Source organism: Geotrypetes seraphini, chromosome 6 (genome assembly GCF_902459505.1).
Source record: "Geotrypetes seraphini chromosome 6, aGeoSer1.1, whole genome shotgun sequence".
NCBI lineage: Eukaryota > Metazoa > Chordata > Amphibia > Gymnophiona > Dermophiidae > Geotrypetes > Geotrypetes seraphini.
This window is the reverse complement of record NC_047089.1, coordinates 172,164,004-172,187,727: the sequence shown is the minus strand read 5'-3', so window position 1 is coordinate 172,187,727 and position 23,724 is coordinate 172,164,004. Positions and strand designations below refer to the sequence as shown.

At 41.8% G+C, this 23,724-nt stretch overlaps 1 protein-coding gene across 4 annotated transcripts in view; it reads right to left on the bottom strand.

Annotated features, from left to right (window-relative positions):
• The window catches only part of MID1 (midline 1), a 505,597-nt gene that overhangs the window by 42,176 nt on the left and 439,697 nt on the right, over positions 1 to 23,724 (bottom strand). For all 4 annotated transcript variants that reach the window (XM_033949016.1, XM_033949015.1, XM_033949019.1 and 1 more), the window contains 2 exons: positions 11,965 to 12,092; positions 2,326 to 2,469 (listed from right to left, as the gene is read on the bottom strand). In XM_033949016.1, the coding sequence (XP_033804907.1) occupies positions 2,326 to 2,469; positions 11,965 to 12,092 (272 nt within the window). The remainder of the gene's footprint in view (positions 1 to 2,325; positions 2,470 to 11,964; positions 12,093 to 23,724) is intronic.

Sequence of the window (23,724 nt, the reverse complement as noted above, 5' to 3'; positions counted from 1 at the left end):
ATAGCTTTACTGGGTCAGACCAATGGTCCATCGAGCCCAGTATCCCGTCTTCACGGAGGTCAATCCAAGTCACAAGTATCTGGCAAAATCCCAAATAGTAGCAGCATTCCATGCTACCATCCCATGTCTGTCTCAACAGCAGACTATGAACTTTTCCTCCAGCTACATTAACTGCTCTTACCACATCCTCTAGCGACGCATTCCAGAGCTTAACTAGTCTCTGAGTGAAAAAAATATTTCCTCCTATTGGGTTTTGGGGTTGTGGTTTTTTTTGGTAAATATTTTTATTTTGAAAGTCAAGATAAACAATACAACACTCTAAAAACATATAACCATAAACCAAAACTCAGGATAAAAGAGTCTACCACCTGGTTTCTTCGCAGGGACTAAAGAAACCCTACAGGCAAAACAGAGCAATATTCCTATTGAGTTTAAAAGTATTACTCTGTAGCTTCATCGAGTGTCCCCTAGTCTTTGTAAATCTTGATGCAGTAAAAAAAAAAAAAAAAAATCAATCTACACCACTCAGGATTTTGTAGAATTCATTCCTATCTCCCCTTGGCTGTCTCTTTTCCAAGCTGAAGAGCCCTAACCTCTCTAGTCTTTCCTTTTTCTTTATATATGTGGGTAGTTTTCTTGTTTCTTTCAATTACATCTGTCCTGTTCTCTCTACTTTGTGATCTAGGAGACGTTTGAATTTTATTTGTTAATCATTTTACTTAATTTCCCTTTTTTCTGAACAAAGAAAATATCACTATATATCCCACATTGTATATGTGATATATTTGGACATTTACTATAAAGGAAAGTAAATATGTACTTCTGAAAGTGCTCTTGAGGTTGAAAACCTGTTGCCACCCATTCTTCCCTCACAATTGTGGGGCAAAATATCAGGCACTGCAAAGCTAATTTTGTTATGTCTATAATCAGTAGCCAGAAAGGAAAACCACATGGTTATGCCTGGATCTGAGCAAAGCTTTGTCCAAATCATTTTTATTAAGACTGTAAAGAACTGACATTATTCTATACAACCCTAAAACATCTGGATAAAATCAAACTATAAAAGCTGTAAAATTATATTTTAATGCTGTTAAGCCCCTATGGGATTGATTTTTATTGCAGATTTATGAACTCCATTTTGGGGGGAATTTTCATATACGTTGATTTACACGTTTCTTTAAGTGTACGCAGGTGTGAAATTTGGGATTGAGCAAATACTTTCCCAGGTGTTTTGATGTCTCTCTTCTTGTTACATTTACTGCAAACAGATGTAATTCTTATATAGAATTAGCACTCCAGGATAATTACGATAGGGGCCCTTTAAGTAAATGGCAGTAGGATTTGGGCCTAGATGTCTTAACACGGGACAATCCTGTCTGCTAAGCTCAAATTCAATGCAGCATATTTAGGGCATTTAAATTTTTTAATTTTATTTTGCAGAGCCCATGCTATTTTTTTCCATTAGTAGATGATACTTGCAAAAAATGAATGTGGAGCTTTAATACAAATGCATTATCTGGTTAACACTTCCTTGCCTATTCTCTACCCATTACATGCTCCCTCTAAAAAAATATTTTAAAGAAAAAGAAAAGGGATGGGATTTGATATACTGGGGTATTGCATTCAATTCTGGTCTCCTTATCTCTAGAAAGAAATAGCGGCACTAGAAAAGGTTCAAAGAAGAGCGACCAAGATGGTAAAGGGGATGGAACTCCTCTCGTATGAGGAAAGACTAAAAAGGTTAGGGCTCTTCAGCTTGGAAAAGAGACGGCTGAGGGGAGATATGACTGAAGTCTACAAAATCCTGTGTGAAGTAGAACGGGTACAAGTGTATCGGTTTTTCACTCCATCAAAAATTACAAAGACTAGGGGGCACTCAATGAAACTGCAGGGAAATACTTTTAAAATCCAGTTCGTGTTGAGTCTCCTGATTATGCAATAAATTAACCAAGCTGAACGTTATTGTTGACTGTTTTGGCTCTTAATCTCCCTTGCTGTGTTGTTGCTTGCTTCTGGACTTGTGGTGGATTTGTGTTCTGATTTTTGTTTAACACAACTAATGCAACATTTTTAATTGACTAATTACTACATGATTTATAGTGGGTTATAAGTTGTGTAAAATAGTTATACCAGGAAAACAGTAAATACAGATATAATCATTTTGTTCTAATTTCTCCACTATGAAAAAAAGCAGGAATGCTATGAGGCCCTCAGGCCTCTAATCATTCTTTTATCATGGTTGCATGACTGTTTATCTTTACAGCAAGAGATTATGGCTTTTTATTTCTAGAGAGTTTAGGTGAGGCCACAGCCTGTTTTACTTACTCACTACATTGGCTTGCCCAGTGAAGATAGTGTACTGAAGCTCATAGGAGACCACACTAAATTCATCATCTGATGTCCAGTGGACGGTGATGGTGTCATAAGAAGCTGTACAGAGTTCTTCTCTAATAACTGGAGGACTGGGGGCTGTGAGAGGAAATAAAGCATCAGCTATTCATTTGAGAAATACAATAAAATATCTTACAAATAAAATATGTACATATAGTTAATCTAATATGTGAAAAATATGACATTCTTGATTTCTATGGAGAATTAATAACAATGGCCTGAATTCTCTAACTGGTGCTGATATATTAGGCGCTGGTTGGTGTCCAAATTTAATAAAAAAACACTGTTGAAACGTCATTTTTAACTGAATTTCAAGGCACTAAAAATTGGTGCCAGAATCGTGCCTCCATAGGCGCTTTAAGCCACCTAACACCACTGTCGGCATGGCTAATGCCAGAAGTGGCGTTTGGTGGCCTAAAGCGCCTATGGAGACGCGATTCACATCATAGGTTAAACGCCAGAAATGTAGGCCAAAATCTATACAAATATACAATGTAACACACATAATAATTAAGAAAAACAAACACACAGTACTATGCACTCTTCCATGTAACTCCTTTCCCACTGCTCAAAGCTCAAAAGCCCTTTGAAACAAATTTGCCTTCAATGTTTATAAAACTGCACGAGTGAAGATACTTAACGAATCGAGTCTGACGAGGCATTCTACAACTATGGCCCTACAACCTGAAATGCCCGCAAATGCAGACTTCTCAAAGGAATATAAGCAACCAAAATATCAGACACAACAGTGGGCAGATCATGGTATACTGCTCTGTACTGGTAGCATCACAGTGCACTTTAGAATTTAAATTCACTATTTTGCACCACAAACGTTTTCTATACATCTTTAAGATTCAAACATGCTGCATTTATATCTTAGTACCAAACATCTCATTTTTCTGTCAGTTTCTAACAGGTATTGATGCTTTTCAGGTACTGAATGATGTTAATGTTGCTCCTCTATCTATGTTTTATCCGTTTACCTTCCTGAGTATTATACATATTACAGTGATTGACTTGAATTAATTTGCTATGTTTTTATCTATATTTTGATATATTTATGTTTATATGTCTTTCAGTTATCTTTTCGCAGTTTTCAAATGTATATTAACATGTTTATTGTATTTAACTGGGCTAATTTACTTATTTATTGGGATATCCCAATTTATTGGGATATCGATTATCTATTTTTGATAATTTAGACAAATTCAGTTACCCCCCCCTCCTCTTTTACAAAGTCGTGTTAGTGGCTGCTGTGCGGCAAAATCCCCAAAGCCTTTTAAATCTCTATAGGCTTTGGGGCAGTTACCGCAGTGGCAGCCGCTAGTGAGGCTTAGTAAAAGGGGAATTAGATTGTTTTTATTACACAATCTACTCTGTTTTAACACATAACCTATTTTGTATTATTGCTTTGGTTTTTATGATTTAATGTTAGAGTAAATGTATTTTATATTGAATTTTGATGCATTTTTTAATATTATTTTGTCTTTATGTATTCAGACTTCTGATGCAGGTCTGGTGTAATCTGATCAATTTATTAGTTCACTAGTCTTTAAGCCCATTATATTAACGGGTGCTAAAATAGATTGTGTGTCTGTCTTTCTTTCTGTCTCTCTCTCCTTGACCGCTGTATGTCTGTCTGTCTTTGTTTTGGTGTGTGTCTCTTTTAATCTGTCTCTGTAGCCCCTGTCTTTTTTTTCTGTTTGTCTCGCTCTCCTTGTCCAAATTTTTGTTTTTTTTTCTTTAAATCTGTCTCTTTAAACCCCTGTTCTTCTGTGTGGTTTTTTGACTGTCATCTTCTGTCTATCTCTTTGGCTGCTGTCTGCATTTCTTACTTTTGGTCTCTCTGTCTGTTTGTTTTGGTGTTTGTCTCTTTGGCTGCTGTATGTGGATTTTTTTTTTTTCTGTGTCTCTCTCTCCTTTTGTCACCTACCTTTTTTTGTGTAATAACGGAAGTTTCACAGAGTAAGTTGTTTGAATTATTTCCCCTCCATTTCCCTCCCCCCACATTACTTCCCTGTGCAGCAGCAGCATTTTCCCTACCCCCCCTTTCCCTTCCCGCGGTCCCAACAAACCTGTGACTCCAGCAGCGTCTGCAGCACTCTACACACACTGCTTCGGGGCCTTCTACTGCCCTGATTTGCTCTGCAGCGTCTCTGATGATGTCATCAGGGACATGCCAGAGTAAATCAGGGCAGTAGAAGGCCCCGAAGCAGCGTGCGTACAGTGCTGCAGGCTGCTGGAGTCAGCAGGTTTGGAGTTGGAACCGTGGGAAGGGAAGGGGGCGGGAAGGGCCTAAGGGAGCCGGTCGGATCGCGGGAAGGAAGGAGAAACTGATTAGTCTGTACTGCATACTCTCTCTTGTGCTGGAGCTGGATGAGCCTGAAGCCGCGAGTATGGGGCCGTTTCTGCAGCCGCGAAGTGGAGAGGTGGTGAGCAGGGAGGCTTGTCTGCCGCGCATGTGCACTCCTACCGCTACAGCTTGAACAGGGATCAGGGAAGCACGCGGTGAAAGTGCACATGCGCGCTTAGCATTTTATTATTATAGATACAACAGAACTCAACACAATTCGTGTTTCAGCCAAAGGTCTGCATCAGGATTCTGGAGCATGAAACTGAATAACTTTTATGCACCACTTTAACCCTTAGTTTAGGCCATGAGATTTCTTGCACTTGGATACATTTATATTTGCACACTATACATTATATTTACACTATACATTTATATTTGTACATCAATTTCATGCTCCAGATTCCTAATGCAGACCTTTGGCTGAAACACGAATTGTATTGAGTCTTTTGTATGAACTAATAAATTGATTGGATTACAGTTCAGTGGTTTGTGTCACCTTCGTGTGGCGCTACCAGTGTGTTTTTTTTGGTGCAGGATTTGTGTTCTGTTTTCATCTGTACTACCCTGTATACCAACACCAAAGATTTAAACTGGATCTTCCATGATATTGGAAACAAATGTAACTCAGCTAACCGTGGGGAGATGTGAGCTGTTTGTGATAGATTCCCACTAACTCATGCCACAGAATTTTGGGCTATCTGCAATGCTTTTAACGACTTCTACGGAAGCCCACAAAATAATGCACTGCAGTTGTCCAAATGCAGCAACACAAAATACTGCATAACCTGTCAAGAATTCATTTCAGAGAGCAGACTGCGGAACCTTAACACCAAATGCACCTTAAAAAATACTGAGCATAAGTCATTTATTTTAGGTATTTATATACTTGCTTATATGCTCCCACAGGGATCCTAAGCGGTTTACATTATATGGTAGTCAGGTTCTTTTATCTTCCCTTTTTGTCCTGGTGGGCTCGCAATCTAATTACAGTACCTTGGGCAATGGAGGCTTAAGTGACTTGCCCAGGGTCACATTGAGCAGTGCTGAGATTGAACCTCTAACCTTGGGGTGTGATGGCAGCAGCACTCACCACTAGGCCACTCCTCTAAACCATTTATGTGTGCAACTGCTAATTAGCATCAATTAGTGCTCGTTAATGCCAATTATTGATACTTATCTCTAATTAACTGTCAATTTTTTTTTTTTTTTGTTTGAAATAATTTTTATTAAACAGAAAAGCACAGCACATCCAGAAAAAAAAAACAGTGCAGTACAGTCAGAACCGGAAGCGGGCAGAACAGCAAGCAAAACCAAACAATCAAGATAATCAAGATAGCCCCCCCTCAAGCGAGGGGGGGGTAGCCAGACCCCATATAGGGCTCGGCAGGTCAGAGTCTGCCCTATCACGGCCCGCAGAACCGAAAGGCTCAGAATGCAGAAAAGCTGAGCGGTGCAAATCAACATTTTCTACTAACAGCGGAATTCCCAAAGTAAACACTCAATCACACCACCTCTTCCAATCACCAGTCGCACCCCAGTCAGTCCATCATACACCCACACACACCTTCAACCAGCCAAATAGACGTGAAAACAGTAAACAGAAAACAGAAACCCCCCCGTCCCCCCCAGTTCAGTGAGAGAGTGAGTGTGAATAAGACACTTAGTCATTCATAAAGAACCAAGTTCCAGCACAGTAGCATCCCATAGAGAGCGGTACAGGCGCCTGGGCGCCAATAGCGGTTAGTGCCAATTAACTAATTATCCCCCGCTTTTATCAAGCCATGTTAGAGTTTTTTTTATCGCAGACCAAAACAGTAAAAGCTCCCAACACTCACAGAATTCCTATGCGTGTCGGAGCTTTTACCGCTGCAGTCTGAAATAAAAAAAACGTAATGCAGCTTGATAAAAGGGGGGTATGTTAGATATGAACTGACCCTATTCCCTAACTGGATGCCTAATTTTAGATACTATTTATAGAATCTGGGGGTTTTTAGTTTAATTTAGGCCTGCTACTTAGCAGGTCTATACTAAACCTATAAGTTATTTTGATAGTGGCTGGATATCACTGCTCTCCAGATAATTCTTTAGCCTGTGCTTGCTCACCCTCCCTTTGCCCCCCTTTTTTTTTATACCGATAGTATCAGGCCATTTGGTCAATTTCAGTCCAGTACTATCCAAGGTACAAAAATCCCTGGATAAACCACCAATGAATGTAGAACCAGCTTTGTATATTGGCCCCTTGGGATTTATCCTACATTATTTCAGAGGCATAAATCCATCATTGAATTTAAAGTTGCCGCAAATTTGAGTAGTTGGAAACGACGTGAGCAAACTGGTCCCCAGCAGTCGCTTCTTTGTTGATCGGCCAGCCCAGTCGGCGTTGCAGTTTTTGGTTAGTGAATCGCTGCCTGCCTACTTTACATGCCGTTTCCCCTCATTTGCACGCGCAGATCGGCCACAAGGTTAGTGAATCAGGTCGGAGGGAAATTGGATCGCTAAGTGGTCGGGACTTGATCAGTGGGCTTAGTGAATCTAAGCTCTTAGTGGGTAGTAATACGGCTGTGCCGATTCATGCTGTCATGTCCACTCTCCACCCCCAACACCCCCTCAGAGAAAAATGAAGAAAAAACTTTTACTGCATGGTTTGTGTGCGCACATTCGCCTCACCACTTCCTGTGGTAAGCTCTTTTAAGCTGCAGTAAGCATGTGCTAGTGCTTACCATAGCTTAGTAAATGGAGCCTTAAATATCTCATTTAACTTCATGGGGGTTCAGATCATGCCAGCAGTTTTAAGGCTATACAACAGCTTAGCAAATTAGCTCTCACAGATGCCACATTCCAGTCAACCTGCTTTTGTAGAACTCCAGCTGGGGGTGGGGGAAATGGTAGGGTGGGGAGAGGGGGTGGTCCTGAATAGTTTAGCTGTTTCACAAATGCTTTTTAACAGCTGACCAGCCCAAATGTACAGCCTTAGCTTGCCATTCAGCAGCGTTCACAGGGGGTCTGCTGTTCAGTGTATGCTTTGTAAATGGGCTTTAGCTATGGTGGTAGAGACGGTTTGGGGGAAGGGGACAGACTAAAATAACGGCATTTATTCATTAGGATTTATGTACTGCCTTTTTGAAGTAAAAATTTCAAGGCAGTGTACAGCAAGAATAAGTCAAACATAAGCAGTAGAGAATTACAGGAGTAAAAACAAAAAATCAAATTACAATCAAAGTATGGCACAGTATGCTAAATTACAATGTCGTAATAAACCCACACAAAGGTATCAGTGCACTAAATTATTTTCTTGTTTTTCTTTCATTCATTCAAAGCACCAGACATAGTACTGTAAGGGAGTTCAGATTTCCACCCAAATTAATAAACTCAGGGTGGTGTGGTTCGTCATTATTCCCAATACAGCGTTTAGGAATTGTTTTTCTTTGAATTAATTTACCATTCTTTAATACTAAAGTTTTCTCTATTTCATTTTAGTTTTCTAAAATAAACTAGAGAAAACTTTAATATGAAAGAATGGTAAAAACTCCTAAACGCTGTATTGGGAATAATGACGAACCACACCACCTTGAGTTTATTAATTTGAGTGGAAATCTGAACTCCCTTACAGTACTATGTCTGGTGCTTTGAATGAATGAAAGAAAGACAAGAAAATAATTTAGTGAACTGACTGATATCTTTGTGTGGATTTATTACAAGTTTGTGCTGATTGGATAAATTGTATTAGTATCACTGGAAGATGGCTCAAATGCAAATTACAATGTCAACAGAATACAGGGTAAAACATGCTGAATTTGTGACCATTTGATATCCATCATTGTTTCTGGACATTTTGAGAAACTGAGCAATTGGATATATCGTGAATACAAACAAATGAATTGAAACACTAGAATATTTAGTATTATTGAGTGAATTGAAAATGAGTAAAGTTGTGTATTATTCATATGCTTGTAAAATATTGTTATTTTCAGTAGTTTGTTAACTAGAAAGCAAAGAAACATGAAATGTTTCATGAGATTGGTTGGTTCAGTAGGTTTGAAGAAGACAAACTAAAGTTCATTATGGTGATGAATAAAACAGATTGTGAAATTAAATTAAAGCAATGGGCATTAAGATAACACAGCAGTTGAATGAGAAAACAAAAGTACTTCAGATTTTGAGAGCATTGCTTGGAGGTACAGACATAATTGTTCCCTTAACTGATACTTTTGGTAATGTAAAACATTTTAATAGACAACATAGGGTTCCTTTTACTAAGGTACGCTAGCGTTTTTAGCGTGCACTACAATGCTGCGTGCACTAGACGCTAACGCCTCCATAGAGCTTGCGTTAGTATTTTTAATTTAGCGCGTGGTTTGTGCGTGCTAATCTTCAGCTTGCACTAAAAATTATCCTATGGACACGTTTAGTGTTTAGCGCATGCTAAACGCACGCTAAAACGCTTAGTGCACCTTAGTAAAAGGAGCCCATAGGGTATAAGCAAAGATGGAAAATATAAATAGATAAGATAGACCCCCTCTTTTACTTAGGTGCGCTATGCTTTTTAGCATGCGCTAAATATTAGCGCATGCTAAACACGCGCTAAATGCTAACACATGCATATTATCCTATGGACATGTTTAGTGTTTAGCGCACGCTACACGCACGCTAAAATGCTTAGCGCACCTTAGTAAAAGGAGCCCATAGGGTATAAGCAAAGATAGAGAATATAAATAGATAAGATAGACCCCCTCTTTTACTTAGGTGCGCTATGCTTTTTAGCGTGCGCTAAATGCTAACGCGTGCATGTAATCCTATGGACATGTTTAGTGTTTAGCGCACGCTAAACGCACGCTAAAATGCTTAGCGCACCTTAGTAAAAGGAGCCCATAGGGTATAAGCAAAGATAGAGAATATAAATAGATAAGATAGACCCCCTCTTTTACTTAGGTGCGCTATGCTTTTTAGCGTGCGCTAAATATTAGCACACGTTAAACACGCGCTAAATGCTAACGCGTACATGTAATCCTATGGACATGTTTAGTGTTTAGCGCACGCTACACGCACGCTAAAACGCTTAGCGCGCCTTAGTAAAAGGAGCCCATAGGATATAAGCAAAGATGGAGAATATAAATAGATAAGACCCCCTCTTTTACTTAGGGGCACTATGCTTTTTAGCATGCGCTAAATGCTAACGCGTGCATGTAATCCTATGGACATGTTTAGTGTTTAGCGCACGCTAAACACACGCTAAAACGCTTAGCGCACCTTAGTAAAAGAGGGCCAGAGTTACAGGGGTAAAAAAAGAAGTTGCATATGAGGTCAGAATAGTGCTTGAGAATGCTCAGCTAGGGTAGGAGTGGATACGCATGTCCCGCTATAGTATGTGCAGCTGCTGTCACTCCTGTGTGTGTCTAGGAAGTTATTTACGGCACTTTTCCTATTAAAGGCCTGGTTGAAGAGCCAAGCCTTTACCTGCTTCTTGAAGTAAAATAGCTATGCCCATTTGTTGAAATGAATTGTGGTGATAGTGTGTGTGTGTGTGTGTGGGGGGGGGGTTGCAGGGGAATAGCCATTCCAGTCATTTCATCCCAGGGTGCTATATTCTCTATGCAGTGGCATAGCGAGGGTGAGAGGCACCTGGGGTGGTGGCTCCCCTCCCCCTCCCCTCGTCCGCTTCTTCCCCGTCCCTTCCATTCCCCCCCATAAGCTCTTTAATGTTTGCAGTGCGAGCAGCAACCTCAACCTGCTGCTCACGCCAGTGTCGGCTCTTCTTCTGATGTCACTTCCTAGGTGCGGGTCCAGGAAGTGATGTCAGAGGAAGAGCCGAGCAGCAGGTTGGAGTTGCTGCTCGTGCTGTGAACGTTAAAGAGGTTTGAGGGAAGGGAAGGGGCATGTGCTGTAGTAGAGGGGCGGGAAAAGAGCGGGGGGGGGGGGGGGCGGAGAGGAGGACTGATGTCGGAGCCCCCATCAAGACAGCGCCCAGGGGCAGGCCACCCCTCCCCCTTACTATGCAACTGTCTCTAGGATACAGCATCCAGAAGCTAGTTTTCATTCATAGTCTTTACTGAATGAACTCTTCCATTGTAACTGACAATGAAATGCCACCTGGGCTCTTTGCTTCCGTTTTCCCCACAGCAAAAGCACAGAAATCTTAAGCAGGTCATTTTAAAGTGGTGCTGTTTACATTTCAATAATGCGTATCTCACTCTCTGCCCTTTGAGTGGCTTTTACTCATTTCTAGGTATGTATATGCAAATAATAGTAATACTGAACCACTGGGCACATTTTACTGTTTGAAATTAGACACTCAGAAGGAACTCTGTGGGGCTTCTGAAAAGTTCAATGGGTCCGGATTTTACGTAAGTAAAATCTGGTAACCCTACACCAGATCTATAGTTGTTTTAACTGCAGGAATTTAAATGTTAGGTACGCCAATACTGGTTTACACTAGTATTCCATATGAAATCTGGGAGCCTAGATACCAATACAGAAAAAGTTCTCACCACCCAGCAATGAGGAACCTAAAAAGGAGGAGCCCAGTTATAGAACAGCCTCTTAAATTTAAGTTGAAGCTGTAAGAAACTGCACCAAAAGTCCACTGCTCCCTCTAAGCTGAGTGAGAGTCCTCCAATTGCACTGCTGCCAGTAGAGGGTGGTGCTTCAATACAGTGTTTTTAATCACTAGAGACAGGCAGGTTACCTGGAGTCCTTCAGAGCTTGCCTGTGACTCACTATTGTAAATGTGATAGTGAAAAGAAGCACCCCCACTGGCAGCAATTCAGTTGGAGGACTGAATTGCTCAGCTTAAAAGGGAATAATGCAGAACGCGCATCAAAAGTGTTCCCACAAACAAAACAGAAAATAGTTCTTGCATAAATTAACTCTTATAGCCTGAAAAGTTTTACAGTGGCACCAAAGTCTGAAATCTATTTTTTTCTTAATTTCAGTGAAGTATAAATGCAGTGGGCCACCAAATGCTGTTACATGAGAAAAGAAAGGAGAACTCAGAAGAATACCAGTAGGGGTAGAAATAAGTAAAAACAATGGATGATTCTGTTGAACTACTTTACCTATGTGCCTTTTTGAATGGGCTGACACTTGGTTTTCCATCTAAGTGCTGCTTCCCATCCTCACCATAATTGCAATGTGCAGGTTATGTATGAAATACAGTAAGAAGAAAATCCAGACAGTGCTGTGTACGTTTAGTAGCGCTATAGAAACAATTAGTAGCAGAGTACCTGTGAGATAATCCAGACATTCCAGCAGTTTCTTCTCCCTCGAAAAATCTAATGCAAACGTGTCAAATGTGTCATTGAGATTAATTTCTGGAATTAGAACCTGGGAGGATGCAGTCGCCATACAGACCCTGCAGGAATAGAAAAGAAAACCTCATTTCCTATTACAGGACCAGAGATAGCTTAGACACTGCTTTGTACATTTGCCTAAATAGCTAGACTTCTTCTTTAAAGGGCATATCAAACATACACTTGCAGGGGGAGGTAATATTCAGCCTACAGCGGTAAGTGGCTTGTAAGTGGGGTCAGTGGTGGAGAAGGGGTGGAGGTGACGAGCATCTCCCCCATTGGAGGGGGGGGTCTCAAAAGTGCATTTGCACTTATCCATACCTCTTGTACTAGTTACCAGCATAGAAAAGGGAGTCTCTCCCCTTGCTTGTGCCAACTGAGCTTGCCCTCTGTTACCACTTCCTGGTTCTGTGAACAGGAAGTGACATCAGAGGGAGGACAAGATGTATGGGTGGGAGAATACATTTTTAAGAGGCTCCCCCATGCCAAGGAGGAGGAGAGATGCTGGCACGCCCACCAAATTGTCCAGGGCACTCCGCTCAACTCTTTACTATGCCAGTGAGTGGGGACATTGTTAGACGTGCTGGGACCCAGAGCAGAAATTAAGAAAGGGGCCCCTCTAATCTCCTCTCCTTTCTGTCTCCTTCCCCGATTTCCTTACTCACCTTTATTACTACACATAAAATAAAATACAGAACAAGTGATCACAAATTAGAAATATGAAGACATAAATTGAATTCACAATCCCAATCTCAAGTTTTGCAACACTGGAGAAATAAAGACAGAAATGAAGTCTTGGAGGGAAAAGTTATCAAAGTCCACATTTTTCAAAAATGTTGCTAACGTTGCTTAACTCTAATGTTTATATTCAGAACTTGTCATCAGTATTGTCATTAGTAGGCAGCAAATCAAAAAGTATATCAAGCAATTTATTTTTTTAAATACTCTCTTAACATACATAATCAAGTCTTTAGAATTTTGCAGTCATTTTTCTCAGAATTCCACTTTTTTGGACATTGATCATTCTTCCCTCTTACTCTTCAAATGTATTTCTTAGACATCTGTGATGCACATATCCTAATACTAACATATTCCAGTTAATACAATCAAAATAAAACACTTATTTATTTTTCTATACCGTTCTCTCAAGGGAGACCAGAACGGTTTACATGAACTTATTGAGGTACTCAAGCATTTTTCCCTCTCTGACCCGGCGGGCTCACAATCTATCTAATGTACCTGGGGCATTGGGGGGATTAAGTGACTTGCCCAGGGTCACAAGGAGCAGCGTGAGTTTGAACCTACAACCACAGGGTGCTGAAGCTGTAGCTTTAATCACTGTGCCACACACTCTGGATATTTTATTTTTCCATCATGTTGATCCCAGTTTTCTCTTTTGCTGCCAGTGGCAGTGATTCTAATACACTGCCTGCTGCCAGACCTGGAGCTTTTCCTCTTTCGTCATCTGCCAAGGTGGAACCAGGAAGTTGTGTCAGAGTGAGGTGAGATGCAACAGGGGAAAAGCTCTAGGGCCAGCAGCAGGGAGCATATTAGAATCCCTGCTGGTGCCGAAGACCCCTGTGAAGAAAAGCATATTTTAAAGCAGAGCAGGGAAAGGGAAGGATAGGGAGGAACATGTAAGACCCAGAGATGCTGGACCATGGGAAATAGGGGCTTCCTGTAGTTGTGGGGTCCAGGGCAGCTGCCTTATTTAACCCCCCTTGTAAGCCGCTCACATCTGCAAGATGAACTAATCCTACATATTCAATGTCGGAGCAGTCCAACAATGAGAACATAGGTATGTGTGCTGCCCTGGAAGTTAACAGGGCACTAGCTGATATTCAGACTGATGCCCGGCTAATTCAGTGAATATAGTTAGGGCAGCCTTTTTGCTGTCTGAATGTGATTACTTAGCCTCTTAGCAGACCAAATATCTCTGCTAACCAGCTAAGTTTAGACTCTGTCGAAACTCCATCCTGGACTGACCCAAGCTTGTTAGGGAATGAGTGGTTAGTGGAAATATTGGGCGACACTACCCAGTTAAGTGCTGTGACCAGCCAGCTCAGTGGGGTTTTGCAGGGCAGGAGGACACTTTGAACACTGGTGGAAAGCTGCTTGACTTTTCACGACTGCAACAAACATTTGGTATTGCGAAGTCTCAAGTATATCAGTGGTTGCAGTTGAAGCAGGCCATTCAGAAGGCGTTCCCTGATTGGCAAAATCTTAAAGATCAGTACAATTTGCCGATCCTATGCTTCCAGACAAACTTCCTTGGACATCAGGCCGCTCAGTGGTACATCTGAATTTTTTAATAAGAAACCAAAGACTTCGTGACATTTGGAGCATTGAAATAAAGCAGCAGATTTCTCCGTCTCAATAGCCACGAATTTGGACTGGGAGGATGAGATGTACGACGTCTGCATCTATGAGACAAACTTGGTTTTTCTTGTGACATAGATCTTTTTGGACCCCTGTTCGTTTACAGAAATTGGATAGTTCTAAGTCTAATAGATGCCGGCACTGTCATCTCGATGTAGGGACATTGGATCATCTACTGTTCTATTGTCCCTTGATACTTAAATTTTGGAGATCCATTTGGGGTCAAGTGAATAAATTATTGGGAAAATCCAGTGGCATTGATGTACGATACCGTGCTATTTGGCACGATAATGAGGGCTAAAAGCCAAATATCTTCCCATAATAATAAACTTCTCTGTATTATGACAGGGGTTGCCATACAACTTATTTTGAGGAACTGGAAAAACTGGGATTGGTTAAATTATGCTTTCTAGTGGGAATCTCTATGCCACACTTTTAAAATGGCAATACAACAGGGACATTATAGGAAATTTATGGATGTTTGGGAGCCATTGACAAAATTCTGTAAGGAGTGATTGCTGATCTTGCCCTTTGATCATACACATCCGGGGTGAGTGGATACTTTTAATTAGAGTGCAATTGTTGGATATGTATAAAGAGGGCGATGATAAATGTATTTGTCATAAAATATAATTTGAGAGAATTTAAGTGCTGTTAAAGTGTAAAATGTCTGTATAATATGTTGCACTTAATTTTGGCTTTAAAATGAATAAAGATATTTTTTAAAAAAAATAATATTGGTAAAAAGAAATCACAGTTTATTTTATTTATTTGTAGGATTTTATATTCCATACTATCAATCGGTTTCTAGGTGGACTACAGAATAGTAATCAGGTATTTTTCCTTGTCTGTCCTGGCAGACTCACAATCTAACTGTATCTATTATTTTTATATCACCCTGTCTTCAAGGTCTTACAAGGACTGAGAATTGAAACGATTCCAGATATCATTAAAGCTTCAGTCACTTGTAAACTGAGAATCTGCAAGAACCAGAATGGCTTTTTGGGGGGGACATATTTCAACAGTCTAGTTTATGCTCCCAACTCAGCCCATAAATTGTCTGTTTAAATTTTCCTGAGAAGATAGACTGAAAACTTTTAGACCACCTGCCTGCAATCATATATCAAGAGGGTGACAATCAAACAGCTGATATTGGTGCAAACTCCATAGGTCGGTTTTACCCTTGTAATCTGGACCACCTAATCAAAGCAAAACTAGTCACGAAAATACCCACAGAAATTTCCACCTTCTCTCGCTCTATACAGGCACTTTTTTTCTGGCTAAAACATGCATAGTTCTGAAAATCTGCACATTGCTCTCTCCCCCAACCTAAGCACCCCCACGGGAATGCTTCCACATTATAAAGATAATTTTGGAAAAGTCCATAAGGCACCTATTTTATGTCTATTCTAAAGGCAACATAGGATCCTTTATTTATTTATTCAATTTTTTTATACCCAAGGGAGCTCAGAATGGTTTACATGAATTCATAGGCGTCAGAACAGGGAAGGCCATAGGGACCATGGTCTCCCCAAAAATTTGCAGTCAGAATAGTCAGCTATGGCTCTATTCCCCCACCCACCTCCTCCTGGCTGCTGTAATTTTAAAGTTTCGGGCAGCCACCATGCAGCATCGCCACAAAATGAAGACTTTCGGGGAAGGCCTGCTTGTTGATGCTCAACGGCGGCTGTCCAAAGATTTAAAATTACAGCGACCGGGAGGAGTTGGGAGTCAGGATCTTTCTGGGTCTAATGCGGAGCTTTTGGTCCCCCCTGCCTATGCCTGAATTTATTCGGGAACTCAAGCATTTTCCCATCTGTTCCAGTGGGCTCACAACTTACTTAATGTACCTGGGGCAATGGGTGCATTAAGTGACTTGCCCAGGGTCAAAAGGAGCAACCTTAGGGTGCTGAGGCTATAGCTTTAACCACTGCGCCACACTCTCCCCATCCCCTGCAGGAGCACATAGATCCCCAGGCACAAACTTACACCTGCTCTAAAGGTAAAATGGGTGCATATACACTATCTCCTCATTCCCTAACAAGTCACTTAACTATACACGCCTACCCCCACATTCTGTATATGATGCCTTAAGTTGTGTATGCAAATTGGTGCATGGAAATGCATTTGTGTGCTTATATATATGTTAAACAAGAAGAAAAGAAAAAAGAAATTGGTTTAATTAAGTAATTTCTAAAATAGTGAAGCACTTAGGGAGTTTTTTTTTAGAACCCATGTTGGTAGAGTAGTGTCCCTAAGCAATTGACCTGGGGACTCCTGTTCACTACCGAGGTCCTTTTCTCTCTTGTTCTAGTGAGTGAACATTCAGATTATCTGGATTGATTATTATATTTTTTGATAATAATTTTCCTCATCTAAAAATACATATACCCTTTAGCAGAAAATGTGGCCCCTGACACTCTTTGTGACTTTGGACAACTTACCTATTCCCTGCTAACTCAGATACTCACTTACCCACTCTTTATATATCAGGTGATGAAATTTACGGACCTATTATGCACTTAAATTTACAGAATACTGCCATCCTCATGGGTAAATGAACACTTGCAAAAAATGAAAGGAATTGACCCCAAAATATTCACAAAGAAGAAAATCCAGAGAAAACAAAAAAAAACCTCTGTGGAGTGCCGATGTTCCTAAATGGACTTTATTTGAAAGTGTCAAAGTTCCAAAGGTACACTGAAATCATCCACATAAAATAATTTCATCCACACAAAAATAAATCATCCACATAAAAGCCTTAAAGGACCTAGTCTGCTAGGGATAAAGGACCCAACACGGTCCGCGTTTCAACAAAAAAGTCTTCTTCAAGGGTCCCTGGGGGTCCTATAAAGGTGAATACGTGGGAAACAATTGTGTGGTGAGCCGGAAGTGAGACACTGCTTGCATTTGCAATAGAAAGGGCACACTTGACACAAATGGCAGCTGCACAACTAACCAAGATTCTATGATTACATGCTGAAATGGCATAGTGTGTAATGGTTAGACAGGTGTTCACAGGGAACAAGTCTAGGTGGTCCATAGGCAGGGCCAACATTTATGTGAGAAACTTACAGAATACTTAAGCAGTGCATGTAAATACCATATCTAGGTGCTAACATTTATGTGAACCAGAGGTTTATAAAATAGTGAGTGGATTGGAAAGGGTAGGTATGAATTGCTTATATACTCTTTACAAAAATACATGGATTGGAGGGGGGCACCATATGAAATTACTAAGGGCTCCTTTTACTAAGGTGTGCTAGCGTTTTTAGTGCATGCGCTAGCCGAAAAATTACCGCCTGCTTAAAAGGAGGCGATAGCGGCTAGCGCGTGCTATTCCGCGTGTTAAGGCCCTAACACACCTTTGTAAAAGGAGCCCCAAGTAGTAAATTGAAAACAAATCAGAGAAAATATTTCTTCACTCAATATGTAATTAAACTCTGGAAATGTTCTCCAAAGAATGTGGTAAAAGCAGTTAGCTTATCAAGGTTTAATAAAGTTTTGGACAGGTTCCAACAAGAAAAACCCATAAGCCATTATTAAGATGGACTTGGGAAAATCCACTACTTATTCCTGGGATAAGCAGCATAAAATCTGATTTTATTCTTGTGGGATTTTACCAGGAGCTTCTGACCTGGATTAACCACTGTTGGAAACAGGATACTGGGCTTGATGGATCCTGGATGGCAATACTTATGTTCTTATGTTAGTCCTACAATTAGAGATGCTAATGTCAGGTTACACTAGTGTTGTATAATGACTCTTATACTGCTCCCTCAATATTCGTGGGGGTTAGGGGCACAGCTGGCCTGCGAATATTGAAAATTTGTGAATAACTTTTGGGCTGACTTTGACCTGCCCCGCCTCCCTCCCACCTTCCCCCCAGCATCCCAGACCTTACCTGGTGGTCTAGCGGTAATTCGGGGCAGGAGCGATCTTCCTGTGCACCTGCCCCATGCAGATCACTCGCCCAAAATGGCTTCCATGAGTTCCCTTAGTCTCTCGAGACTATGATGGGAACTCATGACAGCCATTTTGGATGAGTGATCTGCACGTGGCAGGCGTGTAGGACAATTGCTCCTGCCTCGAAAGACCGCTAGACCACCAGGTAAGGTCCGGGGAGGTCTAGGAGGTGGGAAGGAGGTGGGGGGGAGGGGTGATTCTGGTTTTAGGAAATCGCGAATAATCGAAATCATGAGTCCTAAAACCGCGAATCGGGAGGGGAGGGGAGTGGACAAATGCAAAGTGATGCATATTGGGGAAGAATAACCCAAATCATGGTTACCAGAAGCTAGGGTTCACCATCCTTGTGGATTAGCATCCATGAAAGAGATCTGGGTGTCATTGTGGACAATACAATGAAACTTTCCATCCAATGTGTGGCGATGACCAAAAAAGCAAACAAGACGCTAGGAATTATTTTAAAAAGGGATGGTTAACAACATTAAGAATGTTATAATACTTCTGTATCGCTCCATTGTGCGACCTCACCTTGAGTATTGCATTCAATTCTGGTCACCTTATCTTAAGAAAAATATAGTAGAACAAGAAGAGATTCAAAGAAGAGCAACCAAGATGATAAAGGGGATGGAACTTCTCTCATATGAGGATAAACTAAAAAGGTTGGGGACTCTTCAGCTTGAAAAAGAGATGGCTGAGATATGATTGAAGTCTACAAAATCCTGAGTGGTGTACAACAAGTACAAGTGGATCAATTACAAAGACTAGGGAACACTCAATGAAGTTACAGAGAAATATTTTTCAAACTAATAGGAGAAAATATTTTTTCACTCAGAGAATAGTTAAGCTCTGGAACACATTGCCAGAAGTTGTGGTAAGAGCGGTTAACATAGCTGGTTTTAAAAAAGGTTTGGCGTTTCCAGAAGGAAAGTCTGTAGTCCGTTGTTGAGACAGCCATGAGGGAGCCACTGCTTGCCCTGGATCGGTAGCACAGAATGTTGCTATTATGTGGGTTTTTGTCAGGTACTAGTGACTGGATACCATGAAGACGGGCTAGTGGGCTAGATGGACCATTGGTTGGCCCAGTGAGGCTATTCTTATGTTCTTATTTTCCGTGTTTCTGAGTTTTACAGTTTTTTCAGAGGCACAGAGGTGTCTTTCAATCATTTGTTAGCTAAACAGGCCCCTGAGATACCATAATATAAAATGTACAATTTAATTTTAAAGTTTAATCATGATTACTTGGCACTTAAAGTAAATGAGCTCATATGATCAGTAAACCTTTGGCATACAGGCAGCAGAGAAAGACACGTAAGCCTTTCAGATTTTTTTTTTTCGTAAGAAAATCTGCAGATTTCCTGTAAAAATGTAAACATATAAACATTTCCAGATATTTTGGATTAACCCTGAATATTAAAACAACCTCACACTTGCTGGTGACCTGGAGCTTGGAGTGCAGGGAGAAAGAGGTTTGAACTATTTGTTGAATCTTTTAAAATTCATTTCAACATCATCAGAAAAAAAGGCCATGAAGGGGTTTTCTTTGCCTCCACTTCAGCTGTTTCTCTGAGACTTTCATGTTTGTCATGTGTGTTTGTCTTGAACAGACTGCAAGTTCTGTAGACCAGAGATCATTTCTCTCATGTGTCTTTGTACAGCTCTGAGTAGGCCTAGTTGTATTTTAGAAATGAGAAGTAACAATAGCAGTATCCTCATCTGGAATACTGCGTTCAATATTGGTCGCCATACCTCAAGAAAGACATGGCGGTACTTGAGAGAGTCCAGAGGAGAGCAACGAAACTGGTAAGAGGGCTGGAACACTGCCCATACGCCGAGAGGTTGGACAGGCTGGGGCTCTTCTCTCTGGAAAAAAGGAGGCTCAGGGGTGATATGATAGAGACCTTCAAGATCATGAGGGGCATAGAGAGGGTGGATAGGGACAGATTCTTCAGGCTGAAGGGGACAACAGGTACGAGGGGGCATTCGGAGAAACTCAAGGGAGATAGGTTCAAAACAAATGCAAGGAAGTTTTTCTTCACCCAAAGGGTCGTGGACACTTGGAATGCGCTACCGGAGGAAGTGATCGGGCAGAGTACGGTACAGGGATTCAAACAGAGACTGGACAGATTCCTGGGGGATAAAGGGATCGTGGGATACTGAGAAAGTATAGAAACCCAACCAGGTCGTGCATGTGCAAGACCGGAGGGCTAGGACTTCGATGGGAAGATAGGACTCATCAGGAAACCAAGGTAGCATGGGGACCCCTTCTGATGATTTAGACAGGTCATGACCTGTTTGGGCCGCTGCGGGAGCGGACTGCTGGGCTGGATGGACCTATGGTCTGACCCGGCGGAGGCACTGCTTATGTTCTTATGTTCAGTAGCAGTTTCCTTAAATTTATTTATTCAATTTTCGATACTGTTCTCCCAGGGGAGCTCAGAATGGTTTTACATGAATCTATTCATGTACTCAAGCATTTTTCCCTATCTGTCCCGGTGGGCTCACAATCTATCTAATGTACCTGAGGCAATGGTGGGATTAAATGACTTGCCCAGGGTCACAAGGAGCAGCATGGGTTTGCACCCACAACCTCAGGGTGCTGAGGCTGTACCTTTTAACCACTGCGCTACATCTGCTGGGAGGGAATCTGTTTTCATCTCCAGAAAATTTGGGATACAATCAGAGCTGATGCAAGGCTATTAGGCATTTTACTGTAGGTCAGGGGTGTCAAACTCGGTCACATAAGGGGCCGAAATCTAAAACATAGGCCAAGGGCTCCTTTTACAAAGGTGCGCTAGCGTTTTTAGCGCACGCACCAGATTAGCACGCGCTATGGTGCGCGCTACCCGAAAAACTACCACCTGCTCAAGAGGAGGCGGTAGCGGCTAACGCGCGCGGCAATTTAGCGCACGCTATTCCGCGTGTTAAGGCCCTAATGCACCTTTGTAAAAGGAGCCCTACGTCGCGGGCCAAATTTTTCATCAAGATACTCAGGGGTCCTTTTATTAAGGTACGCTAGCTGATTTAGCGTGTGATAAATGCGCACCTTAATAAAAGGACAACCTCTCCAACCTCACACCGGCTATGTGATGTAAACAAAATAAATAAAAAATACTTTTTTCTCTCTTTTAGGACCTAGTTCACACTTGCAGTCTAACACATTTCAAATCTGACATATTGTAATTACAAAACAGAAAATAAAATTAATTTTTCTACCTTTAGTTGTCTGGTCATTATTCAAATATAAAATTTTTTTTAAAAAAGAGTAAAGTGTGAGACGTAAAAGGAATCACGCTGTCATGGAAATCGGAACTACCTTTACCTTGAAGTAACAGAAAACTATTGATCTGTATCTAACATCTAGTTATGTAATGGATATTGCATATTCAAATCTGTAAGGCACAGAATTAAAGACACAGCCTTTAGTCAACTAACTACAACAAGCCTATTACTACCCACTACAACGGTTGTAACGGTTTCCTTAGCCCAGTCATGATCCCTCGTCTGTTGTGCTGTTCCCTGACACCTATCCTCACCTCATTCAGGTCCACATAAGGCCCCACATCCTCCGAGAACATTTCATCCATCGCCGGCTTCATAGCACACACAGCTTCAGGCAAAATAAGAACACCACCGAGCCACAGACACCTGAACGCTCTCTTCCGGTCAGATGACCTCAAACAAGCAAACGCTTCCAGAGTGAAGGCGCGGGGCAAGAAAAACAAAAAGCCTCTTCAGGTTGCTTTAATGTCCGAATCTTCCTCCTGAGTTCTCAGATGCTCGTGAAGAGCAGCGGCAGCGGTGATTACGCTGGCAGCAGGTAGGGTGCAGGCAGCCAGGAGGACTAGGAAGCAGGGATGGAGGGAGGGAAAGAATGGCGGGCCAAATTGCAGCGATAGCAGGAATTGTCTGGCAGGCCAAATTTTGTTACTCCGCGGGCCAGAGTTTGACATGTTTGCTGTAGGTGAACCTTCAATCTTGTACCTCCTCACCCCATGCCCTTTTCCTTTCCCTCAGCAGGATGCTATCTCACCACTCCTTCACTTTATTCCATAGTCCAAGATCTTCCTGTTCTCCCCTAGCCTCTCATGGACCAGCTATCTCCCCCCCCCCCCCCCTTCTCTTTGCTTTTCCTTCTCTCCCCTCATTCCTTACCTGGTGGTCCACTATCTGCTTTTTTCTTACTTCCACACCGTGCTGCGCTGGGCAAGCAGAATAGCCAGATGTAGGCAGGTAGGGTGATAGATAAAACAACAGAGAATGACAAAAGGACAAAGACTGTCCTCAACCCTGCCCTGTCCCCGCAGGCTCTAGCCTAGGGTTGCCAGATTTTCCTTTCTCCGACCTTGTCCCTTGGGCTCTGTCTCCACCCTATAGTTAACTGCAGGAACCCATCCCTGTGTCATTCTCTACTAAACAACAAAGAAGCCTACTCTATAATAAGAAATTTGCATCGGAGTAGGCAAGGGCATGGCAGGCCTTCCTTATCCATGTGCTGAGGCTCCACACATCCTAGTTTAGCTGCCAGCCTACTTGCTAGTTCTGCCCACCACTGACTGGTTCAATTCTGACCTGAAGCTAATCATGAATCACTGTTTTAACTTCATACATTCTTTCCTACAATTGAAGTCTGATCTGCAAACAAGATAGAAAGTGTAAGGAAGTGCTGGATGGGAACTAGGGAACAGAGCTACTTTTACTGCCTTTACAAAGTATAGATTCCCTTTCCCTCCCGCAGAGATCCTCTGTATTTGTCCCATACTTTCTTGAATCCAGATACTGCCCTAATCTCCAGCCTTACTGGGTCATCTCCACTGAGAGGTGGTATTCCACCTGTCTACATGGCTTGCACTTTCAGAAACATTTGGAAACTTTTGCATTTGTTGATACTTTCACCCTCTAAAGAGGCAATTTTCTAACAGGACACCACTATATGGTTCATGGGTTGGGGCCTCCATTGGCAGGAGGGAGTGGGCATCCCTCCTGCTAATTTTCTCTCGCATGGAGGGGGGGAGTCACCATGACAGGAGGGAACTGGCATCCCTCCTGCCTTTTTGCTGCTGTGTGTGTAGGGGGGGGGGTTGGATCCCAGTGCCAGTGCGTTGGGGGGGCACGTTGGAGAGGGCCATTATTGGAACGAGGGGTGTGTGTGCTTTTTTTCTTTTTTTACGGGGCAGATATTGTACATGTGTAGCATGCACAGCATCTGTGCCCATTTAAAACAAGGGCTAAACTATGATTACCGTATTTTCACGCATATAACGCGCGCGTTATACGCGTTTTTACCTACCGCGCATACCCCTCGCGCGCTATATGCGTGAGCGCGGTATACAAAAGTTTTAAAACATAGTT